The sequence below is a fragment of the Engraulis encrasicolus genome, chromosome 15, assembly GCF_034702125.1.
Source record: "Engraulis encrasicolus isolate BLACKSEA-1 chromosome 15, IST_EnEncr_1.0, whole genome shotgun sequence".
Taxonomy (NCBI): Eukaryota; Metazoa; Chordata; class Actinopteri; order Clupeiformes; family Engraulidae; genus Engraulis; species Engraulis encrasicolus.
The window spans coordinates 53,458,631-53,477,049 of record NC_085871.1 but is presented as its reverse complement, the minus strand read 5'-3'; the positions used below and the strand labels follow the sequence as shown (position 1 = coordinate 53,477,049).

Here is an 18,419-nt window from a genome sequence, read left to right as displayed (position 1 = left end):
GGCTTCATTTAAAAGGAACAGTCACTCACACTTCCCTTTTTGGACTTAACTCCTTTCACCTCATGCTTAAAACGGTTACACGTCACATACTTTTCATAAATAAGTCATCAGTACAAATAAGACATCCTCTAAAACAAGACATTGGCACAGATAAGACAAAAGCAATATACTGTATACACACAGAGTGCGTTTTAATATGCGACCTTGCCTCCTCCACTTGCTTCTCGTCATGATGACATCACTGACAACAGCATTATATTTCAATATCTTTCAAAAGCTCAATTGTAAAGTCTTTTTCTTATTTGCAATTGGGATGGTGAATGAAAAACAGTCCCTCAAAAGTTGTTGTGGCGAGGCTGACAGCTGGGAAACTTTATCGTTTTCTCCACGGAGGAGGGGCCAGGAGGCGGGGCGAGGAGACAAGCACAAGTGGAGGAGGCAAGGTCGCATATTGGGATGCACCCACAGCTACCAGACTGCTCCCGTTACGGTGCCATTTGGGTCCCAATAAATACAGTACAGTAGGAGCTCATGACATCATCAGAACGCTACTATTCTATTGGCTCGTCAAAACTCTACTATTCTACTGTGGCCAATCAGAACTCATCTACTCTTGTGACATCATCAGAACTCAACTATTCTATTGGCTCATCATAACTCTAGTGGCTCATATTACTCATAACGTCGCCATCACCATTCCTCAAGTAGTCTACATGTAATCAAGGGTGTAGGTTTAGTTTTTACAGTGGTGGGGACGAATTGTCCAGGGTTTATATATTTTACATTAGATTTGTGGAAATAGTGGTAGGGACCCTTTAAGATAATCTCAAAAGTGGTGGGGACAGGTCCTCCCCATTCACCACCCCCTATAAACTCTGCCCATGCAGGTCATGTGTCCATCATCATCATTCCTCAGGTACAGGTAACGTCTCAGGTAGAATAGACGTGACGTCTCAGGTACAGTAGACGTGACGTCTCAGGTACAGGTAACGTCTCAGGTACAGGTAACGTCTCAGGTACAGTAGACGTGACGTCTCAGGTACAGGTAACGTCTCAGGTACAGGTAACGTCTCAGGTACAGGTAACGTCTCAGGTACAGTAGACGTGACGTCTCAGGTACAGGTAACGTCTCAGGTACAGTAGACGTGACGTCACAGGTACAGGTAACGTCTCAGGTACAGTAGACGTGACGTCTCAGGTACATGTAACGTCTCAGGTACAGTAGACGTGACGTCTCAGGTACAGTAGACGTGACGTCACAGGTACAGGTAACGTCTCAGGTACAGTAGACGTGACGTCTCAGGTACAGGTGACGTCTCAGGTACAGTAGACGTGACGTCTCAGGTACAGTAGACGTGACGTCACAGGTACAGGTAACGTCTCAGGTACAGGTAACGTCTCAGGTACAGTAGACGTGACGTCTCAGGTACAGGTAACGTCTCAGGTACAGTAGACGTGACGTCTCAGGTACAGGTAACGTCTCAGGTACAGTAGACGTGACGTCACAGGGGGAGACGACTTCAGCAGAACAGACGGCTCCAGTTGAGATGCCGCATGCTATGCAAACCTGTGTAGCACACACATGTACACTACGCAATCACAATGCATTCTGGTCAGAAATCCTTCCTACCCAGAATGCACTGTGAATTTGCAGTGCGCCTTCTCGCGCTGCGCAGATTGGCCCAGCATGCGCCGTCACCAACGACCCCGACGGCTTTGAGAAAGTGATGTGCTGTAGGTAGCCCTGAGATTAGCCAATCAGAATGTCTTCAGGAAGTGATGTGCTGTAGGTAGCCCTGAGATTAGCCAATCAGAATGTCTTCAGGAAGTAAAGCGCTATGGAGAGTCCTGCGATCAACCAATCAGAAGCATTTTAATGCGGCTGTACAGTAATGCCTGGACCAAAAGAAATGAGTCTTTCCATCTTCCTGAAAGCTCATTGGACCTCCTCCTCCTCCTCCTCCTCCTCCTGGCCGTCCCTCTCGTCCGAGGGGAAGACTTCGGTCTGCAGAGGTGAAAACAGAAAGTCATGTCAATAATAATAACAATAATAATATAATATAATATAATATAATATAAAAACAGAAACTCATGTCAATAACATCCAAATATCACAAAAACAGAGTCATGTCAATAATAATATAATATAAAAACAGAAAGTCATGTCAATAATAACAATAATAATATAATATAATATAATATAATATAATATAAAAACAGAAACTCATGTCAATAATAACAATAATAATATAATATAATATAATATAATATAATATAATATAATATAATAACAGAAAGTCATGTCAATAATAACAATAATAATATAATATAATATAATATAATATAATATAATATAATATAATATAATATAAAAACAGAAACTCATGTCAATAATAACAATAATAATATAATATAATATAATATAATATAATATAATATAAAAACAGAAAGTCATGTCAATTACATCCACATATCACAAAAACAGAAAGTCATGTCAATTACATCCAAATATCACAAAAACAGAAAGTCATGTCAATTACATCCACATATCACAAAAACAGAAAGTCATGTCAATTACATCCAAATATCAGGATTTGTGGTGTAAAAAGAAAAAAAAGTTTTTAGTACAACTGCCAGACTGCCGTCTGCGGTCCTTCTGTTTGAATAGGATACTAGAAGATCAGATGCCTTCAGGCAGTTTTTTAAAATTATTTTAAAGCCTTTTTTATCTAAAGTGACTTAGATAGTTTTAAGTAGGCCTACTGGGTATTGGTTACAGTCCCTGGAGCAGTGTGAGGTTGCGTGCCTTGCTCAAGGGCACTTCAGCCATGGAGTGAAATGGGGAGTTGAAAGGGTGGGATTTGAACCTGCAACCCTCTGATCTAAAGCCCATTTTACCATGTGTTTTTAATCTTGGTGTTTTAAATGTCTTTCTTTTTTTTCTTTACTTGTTTTCTTTCCTTTTGCATTTGTTTTTTTGTGAAGCACATTGAGTTGCACCTGTGTATGAAATGCGCTATAAAAATAAATTTGACTTGACTTGACTTGACATCTCCTTCATCAAACACACCCAGCTGCCTAACCTAGTGGAGTGTTGGAATGTCCCCATCCGCCGTGAAATATAAAACTACATTAGCAAGAGACTACTGTAGGGCTCACTTGGAAAAGTGAAGCGAAGTGAAAGCCCAAGTGGGAATCTCCCAACTCCCATCGTCATTGTGACACAGCACTCCACAGCACACAAGGGTTCACTGCACACTGACTGCACACCGAAATTGCATTTGTGCTTCACCCGTGCAAGGGGGCAGCCCCCAGTGGCGCCCCAAGAAAGAGGCAGTCACCTCAATATGACTACCCTACACTAAGAGGGAAAATTAAGCAGGATGTCTCACACCCCAACACTTACATGTTCACCCTACTTAAGTCCTGCAGACGACTCAGAACCATTCAGGCCAGAACAGAAAGAATGAGGAAAAGTTTTTACCCCCAGGCAGTGCGACTGCTGAACGGAGACTTTTTAAAATAATCATTTTCTTTGTTTTTTCTTTAACTTATTTCTCACCTTTTATTTCCTTTTTTACTTTACTTCTTTAATTCTTAAGATGCAGAGCTGATGACCCCATCATCATTTCACTACAATACCATGTATGTGACAAATAAAATTACTTGAACTTGAACTTAGTGAAATAAAGGAGAAATAATAAAAATAAAGAGAGACGTACCCATCCGCCTTGCTTCTGGACCCAGGGGGAGAAGTAGTCCTTCAGGTAGCGTTCCCCGTAACCCATAGTCTTGCTCACTGGGTGGGTATCCAGAGTGCTGAGACGAGTCACCACCTAGTGGGCAGGAGGAGAATAGAGATATAATATTACAGTGGAGTACAGATGAGTAGAGTGGAGTACGGTAGAGTGTAGCACTAAGGCATGTTACCACCTAGTGGAGTGGAAGAGAATAGTAGTGGTTTACAGAACTACAACAACACTACTGCCACAGTGGGTTTACATACAGTGTCCAATCTCGCCCTCAAACCCGTGCCTGCAGTTCACCTAGGGAACGCTGTCAAGACAGCAGAGCTCATAAGGCTGGCGCTAATAACTGACAATTGTGCTCGCTGTCGGCTGAAACAATTGACAATATTACTGTAAGTTCTGAGAAACCAATGTGGATTTCAATGAAATGTACAATAACATGGGAGTTATGTCCTTCTGATTTCCTACAGCTTTGGCATTTATGAGTCAGGCTCCGCTAGCATCTTGCTAACAGAATTGCTTTACAGCAGTCGTGTTCACAGCAACGCAGCCGGCCGACCAATCCAAACGCAGTGTGTGAAGCCACTCGTGACGTCATATTGACAATAAAGACGCATTTTACAAAGATCCAGCGAGTTTAAACATTCAAACTAACTGCTGTTTGAAAGGATAATTTATCCTGCCTTTGGTGAAAATAAAATGAAACAATGATACCAATTCTCTCCCAAAGCAATGGCCGCATCTGTGGTTGAGCTCCATGGGGCCCTATTCATTCTAACAGCCTCTGCGCTCCTTGGCGCTCCTCTGCGCTGTCTGGATGGTGCCACTTAGTGGACAGTACCACCCGGAAAACGGCACGAGATTCCTCTCTCGTACTACCAATAGAACCTCTCTGCTACTACTCTGAAATCCTCAACACAGTGCTCACCTCGCATGTGGAGCGGATCTTGGCCTGTTCCATGTGGAATAAAGTGCTCACCTCGCATGTGGAGCGGATCTTGGCCTGTTCCTGCGTCTCTCCGGAGGGCAGAGAGGAGAGGTTCAGCCTCGCCAGGAAAGACGACACCACGTTCCGGAACAACCCGTAGCTGAAATTCTGCTGCAACTGCTGCACCAAGGCTGGGTTGGCCTGGATCTAGAGAGGGGTGGAGAGACGGGAGATGGTTTGAGGAGGGGGAGAGGGGTTGAGGAGGAGGAGGAGAGGTGGAGGAGAGGAGGAGGGGGAGAGACGGGAGATGGTTTGAGGTGAAGGAGAGGGGTGGAGGAGAGGAAGAGGGAGATAGTTAGAGGTAGGAAGGAGATACACTGGAGCATCTAACACCGGGGTGTCAAACTCAAGTTGACTGAGGGCCAAAAACAAAATCTGGAACAAAGTTGCGGCCGAACTTAAAATTCTTCTTTTTTTTTTAAAACTACTAAAATTGTGCATACACGCACTTCATACTCATAGTTAAATTTCACACATACTCTTTCCCCATCATATATAGTAGTTCAAATGTGTCTGCACATCCACATCATATCATGTTCAAGTCTTGTTACCCATTAGTGGTGCATGTGGGCCAACTTGTAATAAACATTTGAAATTATCTCGTGGGCCGAATACAATGGTTCCGTGGGCCAGATTTGGCCCTAAGGCCTGAGTTTGACATCCCTGATCTAACATGTGGAAGATTTTTTGGATCTATTATTATTTGGAGCTGGGCCAGTGCACCAGACAGGGAAGAACAGGAGTGCAGAGGATACTGAGCACTGTCTATGTCCATACTGTCTTATGTCCATGTACGTATGAGTACTGTCTATGTCTATACTGTCTATGTCCTTACCTACATTAGTCTATGTCTGCATGGGAAAGAAAGAAACGTAATTTCAAATTCTTTGTATGACCAGTGCATGTAAAGAAATTGACAATAAAACCAACTTGACCTGACTTGACTTTACTTTGCCTTACAGGAGACTGTTAAAGGTTCAGGATGTCATTTTAGTCTTTCATTTTCAAAATGTATGCTGTCCATTCACAGATGTGATTTTCATTAATATGTACCACATAATGAACTAATATTTATCAGTCTCGACAATGTACAGTATGTTTTGCAGATACTGTATCTATGGCTGGTGATTGACATTGGCCAAAATATCCACCTTGTGGACAACAGAGGAAGTGCAGCCTTTCTGACTTGCAATATTGCCAGCTGCCTGAGGGGGGCAGTGCTACCTTTTTGTTCAGCTCGTCTCCCGACTCCCGAAGCAGCTTCACGAGGTTCTGGATGACATCTGAAGAGGAGAAAAGCATGAGCACCACTGAGAAGACTTGACAACAGGACTGAGGAGTCACACAAGGGGCTGAAGAGTCACAACACGTCAGAAAAACTAAATGATATCTTTCCTCACAACACAACAACAACTAATTCATAATATGACTGAAGAATAACAGTTATCTTGCCTCATAGTACCACAGAGGAATAACTAATACGCCAGTAGTGTTATAAAATAAGATACATCAGTTAGTTATTCCCCAGTTGTGTTAAAAAAATAGTGAAAAATAGTTTAAAAAAATTGTGTTGAAAAATAGATACTGTAGGTATCTAACAGGCATCTTCCCTCACAACACGATAAATCAATAATACATTGAATAAAAGGAATAAGTCATAACTAGAGAATAATAACAGTTATTATTGTAGTTCTTACCATCACCATCGTTGTCTGTCTCGAGGTCCCCAGGTAACAGCGTGGGAGGGGCCAAAGCCGTCAGCCTATCAGCTACCTCCTCTGCCTTCTGTTCATCTGGAGGGAAGAAGGGAAGAGGGGAGAAGAAAGAGAAGAGGGGGAAAGAAAGGGAAGAGGGGGAAAGGAAGGGAAGAGGGGGGAAGAAAGGGAAGAGGGGGAAAGAAGGGAAGAGGGAGGAAGAAGGGGAAGAGGGGAGAAGAAGGGAAGAGGGGGGAAAGAAAGGGAAGAGGGGGGAAGAAGGGAAGAGGGGGGAAGAAGGGAAGAGGGGGGAAGAAGGGAAGAGGGGGGAAGAAGGGAAGAGTGGAAAAGAAAGGAAAGAGGGGAAAAGAAAGGGAAGAGTGGAAAAGGAAGGGAAGAGTGGAAAGAAAGGAAGAGGGGAGAAGAAAGAGAACAGGGGGAAAGAAAGGGAAGAGGGGGGAAGAAGGGAAGAGGGGGAAAGAAAGGAAAGAGGGGGAAAGAAAGGAAAGAGGGTGAAAAGAAGGGAAGAGGGGGGAAGAGGGGGGAAGAAGGGAAGAGGGGGAAAGAAAGGAAAGAGGGGAGAAGAAAGAGAACAGGGGGAAAGAAAGGGAAGAGGGGGGAAGAAGGGAAGAGGGGAAGAGGGGGGAAGAAGGGAAGAAGTGGAGTGGAGAAGTGGAGTGGAGAAGGTTACTAACAAGATCCGCATCTTTCAGATACCATCAAATAGCTACTAGTGTCCAGGCTGCCCAGTCTCTGCAACCAGAACACAACAAGTGTGTGTGTGTGTGTGTGTGTGTGTGTGTGTGTGTGTGTGTGTGTGTGTGTGTGTGTGTGTGTGTGTGTGTGTGTGTGAGAGATAGAGAATGGCATGGCTTTGCTTTACAACTGCCGTGTCTCCAAAAATGCTGCGGAGACTGGAAATGCAGTCTGCAAATTGATACTCTACTCTATTCTCAATTGTGGATCTGAAACGTTTGCCATTTTCTTGTCGGATGTGCTGTTGTCAGTTTCACGTTGCTTTGTTTCACCGCATTTTTCTCCACAAAATGTGACTTCCCTTCTGTCAGGCACAACAGAGCGGGCAGTCATGGACTTTCTGGAAGTCCCATAAACATCAAAACCACCACCAACCACCAACCATGTGCCTGATGGAATACCACTGACCATGGTCTACTGCCGGGCAAACACTGCAACCTACCATGAAAACCAAGCATGCCATACTACTGCCTGGCAAACACTGCAACCTAACATGAAAACCACCACCGATCAAAGCTAGCCCACCTGGGAAACTCCAACTCCCATTGTCATTGTGACACAGAACTCCACCGCACACAAGTGAACACTGCACACAACAAAACTGCATTTATGCCTCAGTCACCCGTGCAAAGGGGGGCAGCCCCTAATGGCACCCTAAAGGGAGCAGTGTGGTGGGACAGTACAATGCTCAGGATAACTAGGGCTATGCCGAAAAATACAGCATCACCGGGTACTGACAAGTCAAGGGTAGCGTGAGCAATACAGCAGCATATTGAAATTGACTGAAGTTATCCTTAAATGTACAATGTGCAGGAAATGGTCAAAAAAGGTACTGCAACTATGCTGCTCATTGAAACTGGGCTGCCTATTGCCAAATTCGATCTTTACATGAAAGTTTACTAAGTAATAAACACATATTTTCTAGTATGGTCCAAGTAGAGTAATTTTTGCAGCTAAAAATTGCTATTTTTGGAAATTCAAAATGGCGGACCATGGAGAAGATCCCCCTTTTCATGTATGAACAGTGTAATTTTTCCAGTCATAATGAATACTTAGAATGTGATGGTGGTGGTAAGTATTCATGAAAAAGGTAACATTAGTGAATGGGCAGCATGAATTCTGGAAATAAACAACTAAAAATCTCACACAGTGTCCCTTTAAAGGATAAACACCAAAGCCAAAGGAGGAACTCCCTAGCCTGATTCGCACGCAGACCCTTCGTGCATTTCCGCTCAACTTCCTGGTTGGTTACAACCATCGCGTGAGAACCAGGTTGGGAATTACCAAACCAACAACATGTGTCCTTTTGGTAAACACCACAACCAATACATCATGAGGCTTTGGAAACATACACATACACACACACACACGCTTTACAGGAAGCATTCCTTATTGCTCAGGTATTACTGCACTGCTGATGTAATCACACACACTAAACGTCTAAAATATTCTTGTTTCCAGACAACACAGAGAGACGGCACCTGGCAGCTCGCCTGCTGGGAAGTTGGAGCATGTACAGTATCGAAAACCGGTTGCGTAAAAAATATGCTTCACATGTCTAAAGAGGGAAAAAAAATCCTGTTGTCTCCCAGCCAGGCGAGCCCAGCCAGGTGAGGCCAGGTGAGTATACTGCTGAGTCAGGCCAGGTGAGGCCAGGCGAGCATAGTGCTGAGCCAGGCAAAGGTGAGTATGGAGGTGAGTCAGGACCTCGTGCAGGTGAACGCGTCATTATGACTCAGATGCATCATGTGGTGCGGGGATGCCACAGGTGTTCCAGGAAGTCAGCTGGTTAACTCTGGACCAATGGCAACAGGCTTGTGGTTAAGAGGTAACCTCTGGACCAATGGCAACAGGCTTGTGGTTAACAGGTAACCTCTGGACCAATGGCAACAGCCTCTGAACCAAAGGCGATGGCCTTGTGATTTCCATGACAGATCTCAGTGATAAGAACTGCACGCCACCGAGATATGATGAAGAGAAAAACACAGACAGGCGGCTCACTGAGCAAAGGTGCCGTACCAAAGATATTCTTAGTTCCCAAATAGACCGTCTCTGGCCATACCATTATGCCAGCGATCCACGTTAAATTCCTTTGCCGATCCTTCCCTTCCCCTCCCCCCCCTCATTTCCTTTCTATCTTTCTCACAGTCCCACTCCTGAATAAAGGCCTAAAAAGCATAAAACTAAAAAAAAAAACACCAACAAGATATAATGTACACTTCCTAATGTACTGTCCCACACACTCTCGCATGCACACGTAGCCATGTACACTTACCCAGTGTAGTGATTAATTAAAATGGTTCTCGCTTGAGACACTAATCAATATCTCAATGCCTTTACATGGGGACCGAAACATTATTTTGTTTTGATTTGGCCTAACTATGATGTTCGCAAGCTGAGTTTTGGTCTCAACCTCAACACAAACAAAATTCCGTGCACCACGTCAAATCTCTGGTGCACCCCCAGGGCGTGCCTGCACCCCAGGTTAAGAACCACTGGACTAATCTATATACTATACTTACTAATTTTGGTAGACACCTGGCCTCGACTAGAGTGACTTTGGAATCAGGACATTTATACAGCCGAGACTTTGTGCACAGACGCCCTTATTCACAGTTGTTATTTAAGGTAGTCTAGTCGTCTACCATTTGCAGCAGTTGTGCCAGTGGTGTAGCGTTCTGCTGTAAGAGTGCCCTCTAGCTGTCTTGGGAGCACATTACAGCACACCACTTCTATGGGCCTGCTGGACTACATCACAGCAACTTACCTCAATAGGTTTACAACACCATCACTTTGATGGGACTACAATACATCACTTAAAGGTAATATTTTAGCAGTTTCTTTTCCAGAATTCATGCTGTCCATTGACAAATGTTACTTTTTTTTCATGAATACTGACCATGACCTTCAAAATTCCAAGTATTCATTATGGCTGGGAAAACGGCACTTTTCATGCATGACACACACACACACACACACACACACACACACACACACACACACACACACACACACACACACACACACACACACACACACACACACACACACACACACACACACACACCCCTACCTGTAGGTGGTTCTAGCGCGGCGGGTGCGATGTCGTGTGCGGGGCCGTGTGTGTGTGTGTCTGAGGTCTTGGGGTGAACGCAGGACAGTATCCTCCTCCTCAGCTTCCTCCATCCCTTCTTCTTCTCCTTGGTTGCCGGGGGCGACCTCGCCTCATCATCGCCAGGGGGCGTGGTTGGCGTGGCAACGCTGGTCTGGCGCTGCAGGCGTTTGTCGGAGGGTCGTCTGCGCTGCGCGTACGCCATCAGAATCAGGTACTCCATGCTGACCTGCTCCACGCCGTCGCCGTTGGCATCAGTGTGTCCGTTGGCATCTCCTGTGAGCCCATTGGTGCCTCCTGTATGACCGTTCTCCATTGGACTACTAGAACACACAAGAAGACCACATTACACTACATTACATTACACTACAATACAATACATTACATTACACTACATTACATTCCACTACATTCATACATTACATTACATTTCACTTAGCTGAACGCTTTCAATTGTTCAAAGCGACTTACAACTACTACTGTATTTTTCAGGGTATTGGTTACAGTCCCTGGAGCAATGTGGGTTTAGGTTCCCTGCTCATGGACACTTCAGCCATGGATGGAGATGTAGGGAGAGGTCAGGGGGGGTTCGAACCCGGCAACCCCTAGATTGAAAGACCAACTCTCTAACCACTAGGCCACGGCTGCCCAATACAATACATTACACTACACTACACTTAGCTTACAGTTGTTTACAGGGTGTTCAGCAGCGGTGGCCTAATGGTTAGATGGTATTTAGATCAGAGGGTTGCAGGTTCGAATCCCGCCCTTACCTCCCCCTAACTCCATGGCTGAAGTGCCCTTGAGCAAGGCACCTAACCTCACACTGCTCCAGGGGCTGTAACCAATACCATGTACCAAGGCACCTAACCCCACACTGCTCCAGGGACTGTAACAAATACCCTGTACCAAGGCACCTAACCCCACACTGCTCCAGGGACTGTAACCAATACCCTGTAAATAACTGTAAGTCTCTTGGATAAAAGCTTCAGATAAGTGTGATGTAAGGTAAGGTAAGGGACTTTTAACCTTCAATCTTCTGATCCTACGACCCCCTTCTTAACCATTAGGCCACAGCTGTCTGATATTACACATACAATATAGATCCGTAGGATTTACAAGACAATACTGTACATCTCCTCATGTCTCCTGCATAGTCATTTTACTGTACTACTGTGCTATACATCTGACGACTATGAAAGAGAGAGAATTAAAGACTGCGTAAAGTGGAGTAGTAGACAGATAAAGACTACCTTGACTTTAAACAACAGCAATTGTAGCTTGAAAACAGGAAACATTTTTGTGTTTTAATAACATTTTATGCGGCTGCCACCAAGGTTTCCTTTATAATGTGCAACTAGCCGGATGCCTTTACACACACTAACTCACTAACTCACTAACTAGTTGGGCCCACTGAGAAGGCAGGAGAACAGGTGGAAAACAACACTTGGGTGAGGTGACATGTTGTGTCTGATAATCTAGGCCCATGCAAGTAGTGAGTGGGTGAGTGAGTGAGAGAGAAAGAGACAGATGTCTACACAACACAGAGTGACAGGCACAGGAAAACGAAACCGACTGTGGCCACCTGAATGGAAACTACAGAGGAGGAAGAAGGGCCAAATGAAAATGCACTTTGTCTCTCTGCTCGCCCGCCCGGCTGGTCGGGGGTAATAAAGGAGTGCGTTACAATATGCGACCTTGCCTCCTCCACTTGCGCTTGTCTCCTCGTCCCGCCTCCTGGCCCCTCCTCCGTGGAGAAAACGATAAAGTTTCCCAGCTGTCAGCCTAGCCACAACAACTTTTGAGGGACTGTTTTTCATTCACCATCCCAATTGCAAATGAGAAAAAGACTTTACAATCGAGCTTTTGCAAGATATTGAAATATAATGCTGTTTTCAGTGATGTCATCATGACGAGAAGTAAGTGGAGGAGGCAAGTGGAGGAGGCAAGGTCGCATATTGCAACGCACTCAAGGAGTCCGCGGGGCAGCAACTCATGCAGTAAAGCACATGCCACTAGACTAGTGAGTCAACCAGACTGCTGATAAACTACAAGTCATACAGCACAGCACAGCACATGCCACTAGACTAGGGAGTCAACCAGACCGCTGATAAACTACAAGTCATACCACTGTATTCAGTCAGTGTTGCCAGATTGGGTGGTTTCCTGCCGAATTGGGCTGCTTAGGATAACTGTCTGTGCTGCGGATAAAAAAAAGGGCATTTGGGCGTTTTTTTTTCTGCAGATGTATGGCCATAGAAATCAATAGCATTTAGTTCAAGTTGGGTGGGATTTAGTGCTTCCAGGTAGGTTTTGAGTATTTTTGAGCTGGAGATTATCAGTATCATCTGGCAACCCTGAATGTGTCGCTACCACAGAGTTCAGGGGAGGACCAAGACAAGTTCACAGCGTTAGCGTCCTCTGGTTGAGAGTAGAAGATATTGGAGATAACACAAAAGGCTACCGGTAAAAAAAACATCGAAGATGGTGCAAAATACAGCACGAGTGCCTTTAGGCCTACCTGATATAGAGATGCACTGTGTAATATTTTTAGCTGGTTATTTTTCAGAATTCATGTTGCCTGTTCAAAAATGCTACCTTTTCCACGAATATTTACCACCACCATCAAATTCTAAGTAGAACTATGGATTATGACTGGGAGGAAAATAACACTTTTCATACAAGCGAGATCTTCTCCATGTCTGACATGGTGAATTTCCAAAAATAGACACATTTAGGTGCAAAACTTGCTGTAGTTGGTCACTCTAGTAGATATTAGATTATGATTAAGTAAATGTTCATGAAAATATTACATTTAGCAAATGGAAGCACAGTTTTCGTGAACAGCATAGTTGCCATACCTACTCTGGCCACCACCCTGCATAGTGCACCTTTACAAAACTCCATAACTTTTGCTACAAAATATCAACACATCATGCCTATACACTTAGGTGTAGACATAGAGATAGAATTACATGATTCTACAACATGTATGAGAATAGCTAATTTGTTTCAATACAGGGCTTTGCGGGACATGTCAAGGCATGTCTACTGTAGGCTACTGTATTTTGCCGTTTGCGCTTAAGTCCATAGGTGGTTATTAATTAGTAGGCTTTTGTTAGTTACGCTTCTCCTCCGTTAAGAAATCAATACATTACACACTGTAACCTTTACTTTCAATGCTGTTTAAATCAACTGTTTGTTTCCTGTAAGTGTCAACCACAGACCACAACAAACCACCCCACTCAGCCAGCGCGCGCCAGACGAGCCGAAAGCGTGCCAAACATGGACAAGTTCTTAATGCGTAAAAGTCAACACATGTGCTCGTTAAATTAGTTAAACAGATACCAGTGGCACAGATTCTGACGATTTGTCTTTCCATTTACATTACCTGTATTGATAAACTTCACAACACCGCCGAGACTGCGTATGTATGGCAGGATAATCTTCCCAGTTCAGTAGAAAGTAGGAGTAGTAACTGGTCACTTACTGTCCGTTCGTGGTCGCGGTATCGCTTGCTGTCGGATCCATTGTAGCTCTGTTCAGCTTTAAAGACAAGGTAAAAAGTCACGCAGTCTACCGGTGGCCTGAAGCACAGTCCAGAACACAAGTCATATAAATTTCTGTCAAGTCAGGGGGACTTCTTATAGGCTGAGTAGGCTGAGTAGGCTGAGTGCGTTGCGTCACTGGGAGGCGTGCCCAATCTGTTACCAGAATGGGAATGATCAAGTCGTAAGGACCTGAAAGGCCTAAAAAGCCTAAACGGCCCATTGCTCTGTCATAGCAGAGTAATATTATGGTCCTAAAGGCCTAATGGGCCAAAAGGCCCAGTGCACATTGTACTGTAGTAGTTAACTTTAGTTTCCAGTGACTGATATAGCATTCCACTGGGGGAACAGAGTGCATTATGGGGCTACAGTGTGTATAATCAGCAAGATGTGTAGGGAAATATAGAATATAATATAATATAATATAATATAATAGTATAGAATAGAATATAATATAATAGAATAGAATAAAATAGAATAGAATAGAATAAAATAGAATAAAATAGAACAGAATAGAATATAGGCATATCATATTTTTATTTGTCATTGTAATCTGAACATCTAAATTGCGCATTCCTTTTTTATTGAGGCAACACATCAATAGAACTAATTTAAAATCCTTAAAAACACTTTAAAAAAAAAAAGATTATAAACAACTATTCTTTGGTAGCAGAATGAAGTGTCGTGATGGCCGCTGTATAGAAAGTGTTCTTCAGTCTATTTGTCATTTGGGTATCAGGCTAGATGGACATGGAGAGGGGGGTGCAGATGAGACATACACAGGGGCGGTTCCAGATATTCATTCTTGGGGTGGCAAAGGGGTGGCGAAGTGTATTTCAGGGGGGCATGCTCCTACACTAAGGGAAAATTATAAACGCTATATAATCGACACACACACTTATGTGATACAGTGAATCCCGTAAAGTGAAACCCTGCAACCTAAAGTTCTATGTCTGAAATTATGTCAAGTATTAAGGCTATTGATCACAATTAGGGCTCTTAATTGGGGTGGCAAAGGGCTCTTAATTGGGGTGGCAAATCATATTTCTGGGGGGGCAAATGCCACCCCCTGCCACCCCTTAGAACCGCCCCTACAGGCTAGTTGCATGGTAGGCCCCAGAGATTCTTTAAGTAGTATATAGAGATATGCAAACATAAGAGGTTTCTAGGGTGACCAGGTTCCAGTCTGCCTAAAGGGGTGTGTCATAATGCTCCTAGAATGAATAGAACAGTCCTTAGGTCTGCCTAAAGGCGGATTCCCCCCTTGTGACAGTAGAACCCGGAAACAATGGGCCAGCGGAACCTCTCTCTTATCTAGTCTCTCTGATAGGCCCTGCCGTGGTCAACCAGTAGGGTGCTCGTCTGCCATTTGGCTGACCCGGGTTCAATTCCTGGTCCGGGTCCCTTGCCGGCCCTTCCCCGTCTCTCTCTCCCACTCGCTTCCTGTCACCACCTTCACCGTCCTGTCATAAATAATGTCAAAGAGATCCAAAAATTATATTTAACAAATAAATATACAGGGTAGTTATAGACATGGTGAGGGGAGTGTAGTTGAAATATGCAGTGTAGTTGGACATTCCTGTCCCAGAGACCATTGACAAGCAGCATAAACAAATCTTCTTCAAGAATGAGCCGAACAACATTGGATGAAGTTGATGTTGTTTATAGTCGTAAATAGATCTGTAAAACTGTACAAGAATGATAGAAGAATGATTTAAATTAATATATGAATAACAGGCTAAATAACAGGCTACATACAATGAGATGAGATCTGCTTATTTTACACAGACTCATGCAATTAATAAGTAAACATACATTGACTTAAATAACTTACAAGCATTGCTTTCACAGACGAAACAAAGTTGCCATAAAGTTGCGATCTGGTGAGGCGTTACAGTTAGGCCTACTGAAGTTGTTTATCTCGGTTGCCCTAGCAACGACTTGTGGACCACTGCCAGACTGGCTCGCTGCGTCATTAAAACAAAAGAGGTTCCGTAACAGTAACGCTGGTGCAGATGATGAGCATTAATTTATTTATAAAGAATGAAAATATGTCTCTCTCTGTCTCTGTCTCTATGTCTCTCTCTCACTCACGCCCTGTTACCAAGACGCAGGTGCGCTTTTGGCCTGAGGTCATTTCCCGATCCTCCCCCGTCTCTCTCTCCTACTCACTTCCTGTCACCATCTCACACTGCCCTGTCAAACACAGCCATAAAAGCCCATTAAACATATATTTAAATATATTTTAAAACATTTTAAAACGTGTCTTTGAAAAACAAGAGTCCTCACATGTCTCTTGAAAGTTTTTTCCTATGTGAAGAATTCAACAACAACAAAAAAGATACCAGATAAAACACAATAATTTCCCCTCAGTCACGCCGTACACTTTTTAAAACCAATGTTTATTGTCGCTCTAAAAACCTGTTCAGATTTTACAGTTGTACAATCTGGCATGCTTGTATCTGAATCCAAAATAACATCGAATGATAGATAACACTGGCAAAGTAGAACAAAACTATTTAAAACTTTAGAACTGAATTTGAAGAGAGGGTGGGTGTTTTTTATTTATTTTTGTTACATTTTGTTTTTCATATAGTTCGGAATCTGCTTCGGCTTTTCACATCTTACCTTTTTAAAACATGGACGACTTATGGCACAAAACAATTCCCCTCTGTCACAAAACAGCAAGGAATCAAGAAACAAAACATGTTACTGTTGTTCTTTATTTTGATGGTTCTTGGGAAGATGACGTGAGAGAAGTGTGAGTTCTGAGTAAAGTCACAAAAGCAGTTTAGGCAGACACTGTGACTGTGGCAGCGTCTACTGTATGTGTGTGTGTGTGTGTGTGTGTGTGTGTGTGTGTGTGTGTGTGTGTGTGTGTGTGTGTGTGTGTGTGTGCGACGCAGACACTGTGGCATCGTCCCCAGAGTAACTTGACATAGAATGACCAAAAACGAAACCCAGCGATGCTGACCTGTGTACGTGTGTGTGTGTGTGTGTGTGTGTGTGTGTGTGTGTGTGTGTGTGTGGTGTGAACCCCCTCCTTCTTCAGATGGTGCAGTAGGTAGTTCTGAAAGTTCCAGAGAATCAAGAGGCGTGTTTAGTCGTGCCAGTCTGTGTGTGTATGTGTATGTGTGTGTGTGTGTGTGTGTGTGTGTGTGTGTGTGTGTGTGTGTGTGTGTGTGTGTGTGTGTGTGTGTGTGTGTGTGTGTGTGTGTGTGTGTGTGTACAGTTGATATTCTTGGACGGTTGTTCCGTAACCAGGTAACGCCAGCTTCAGTCTGCTGTAGGGAGAGTGTATGTGACTGTGTGTGTGTGAGTGTGTGTGTGTGTGTGTGTGTGTGTGTGTGTGTGTGCAGTTAGGGAGAGGTCATGAGACTCAGATGTCTGCTGTCATCACTTCACTTCAGATTAACGATCACACACACACACACACACAGCGCTCACACACACATGCACACGCACACGCACACATCCACAGTCACTTCAGAGTAATGAAGACACACACAGCGCTCATATGCACACACACACACACACACACACACACACACACACACACACACACACACACACACACACACACACACACACACACATCCACAGTCACGTCAGAGTAAAGATCACACACACAGCGCTCACATTAGGGGGAAAATAAAGAGCGAAGAAAAGAGAAAACATTCAAGTAGTCCCATCTTACAAAACAAACACGTTAGACCCTCCTCCTCCTGTGACTCATCAAGTTAGCCCCTCCTCCGGTGACTCATCAAATTAGCCCCTCCTCCTGTGACTCATCAAATAAATAACTAGAAAAATAATAATGCCATCAATTTCAAATTTTGTCTTGTGTGTGTCCAATGTGTGTATCCAATGAGATAACCAATAATCCCAATACACAACAGCACTTCACATTCAAAATATATCAGTATATATCAATAATTAGACTCAGAATATAAATAACCAGATCAGACCAGAACAGACCACTAAAGATCAGATCATATGAGACCAGATGATATGAGCCCTCAAATGTGGAGGCGACGCGCTCACACTATCGCCTAAATATTGTAACAGTTCTTCACTGGGTGCTGAATCCCACAAAAATGTGAATGAATGAAGGAAGCCAATCATATGAATCATAGACTAGATCACTTTAGACCAGATCACATGAGACCAGATCACTTTAGACCAGATCACATGAGATCAGATCATATGAGCCCTCAAATGTGGAGAAGACGCGCTCACACTATCAGCATATATCAATAATCAGACTCAGAATATAAACTACCAGATCAGACCAGAACAGACCACTTAAGACCAGATCATATGAGACCAGATTATACATGAGACCAGATCATATGAGACCAGATCACTTTAGACCATATGACTTTAGATCAGATCAAATGACACCAGATCGCTTTAGATCACATTAGACCATATCAGTCGCTGGACTAACTGGTGGACTAATTAGCTGGTTAGTGAGCCCGGGCTTGGTAGTGAGCTGGCTCTAGTTAATAGTTCACTACTTAGTAGGCCAGGGCTAGTCAATAGTCCACTACTTAGTAGGCCAGGGCTAGC

General features: G+C 43.7%; 1 protein-coding gene across 2 annotated transcripts; it reads right to left on the bottom strand.

Annotated features, from left to right (window-relative positions):
* Positions 1 to 1,774: 1,774 nt before the first annotated feature.
* On the bottom strand, positions 1,775 to 13,894 carry LOC134464736 (apoptosis facilitator Bcl-2-like protein 14). Of its 2 annotated transcripts, none has more exons than XM_063218087.1 (7): positions 13,790 to 13,894; positions 10,261 to 10,622; positions 6,435 to 6,530; positions 5,962 to 6,020; positions 4,729 to 4,884; positions 3,723 to 3,836; positions 1,775 to 2,005 (listed from the first exon to the last, which is right to left on the bottom strand). In XM_063218087.1, the coding sequence occupies exons 1-7, from the start codon at positions 13,828 to 13,830 to the stop codon at positions 1,937 to 1,939; spliced, it is 897 nt and encodes a 298-aa protein (XP_063074157.1). In that variant the 5' UTR covers positions 13,831 to 13,894; the 3' UTR covers positions 1,775 to 1,936. The 2 variants fall into 2 exon arrangements, with proteins under 2 accessions (XP_063074157.1, XP_063074158.1); XM_063218088.1 differs by having other exon boundaries at positions 10,261 to 10,619.
* Positions 13,895 to 18,419: the final 4,525 nt, after the last annotated feature.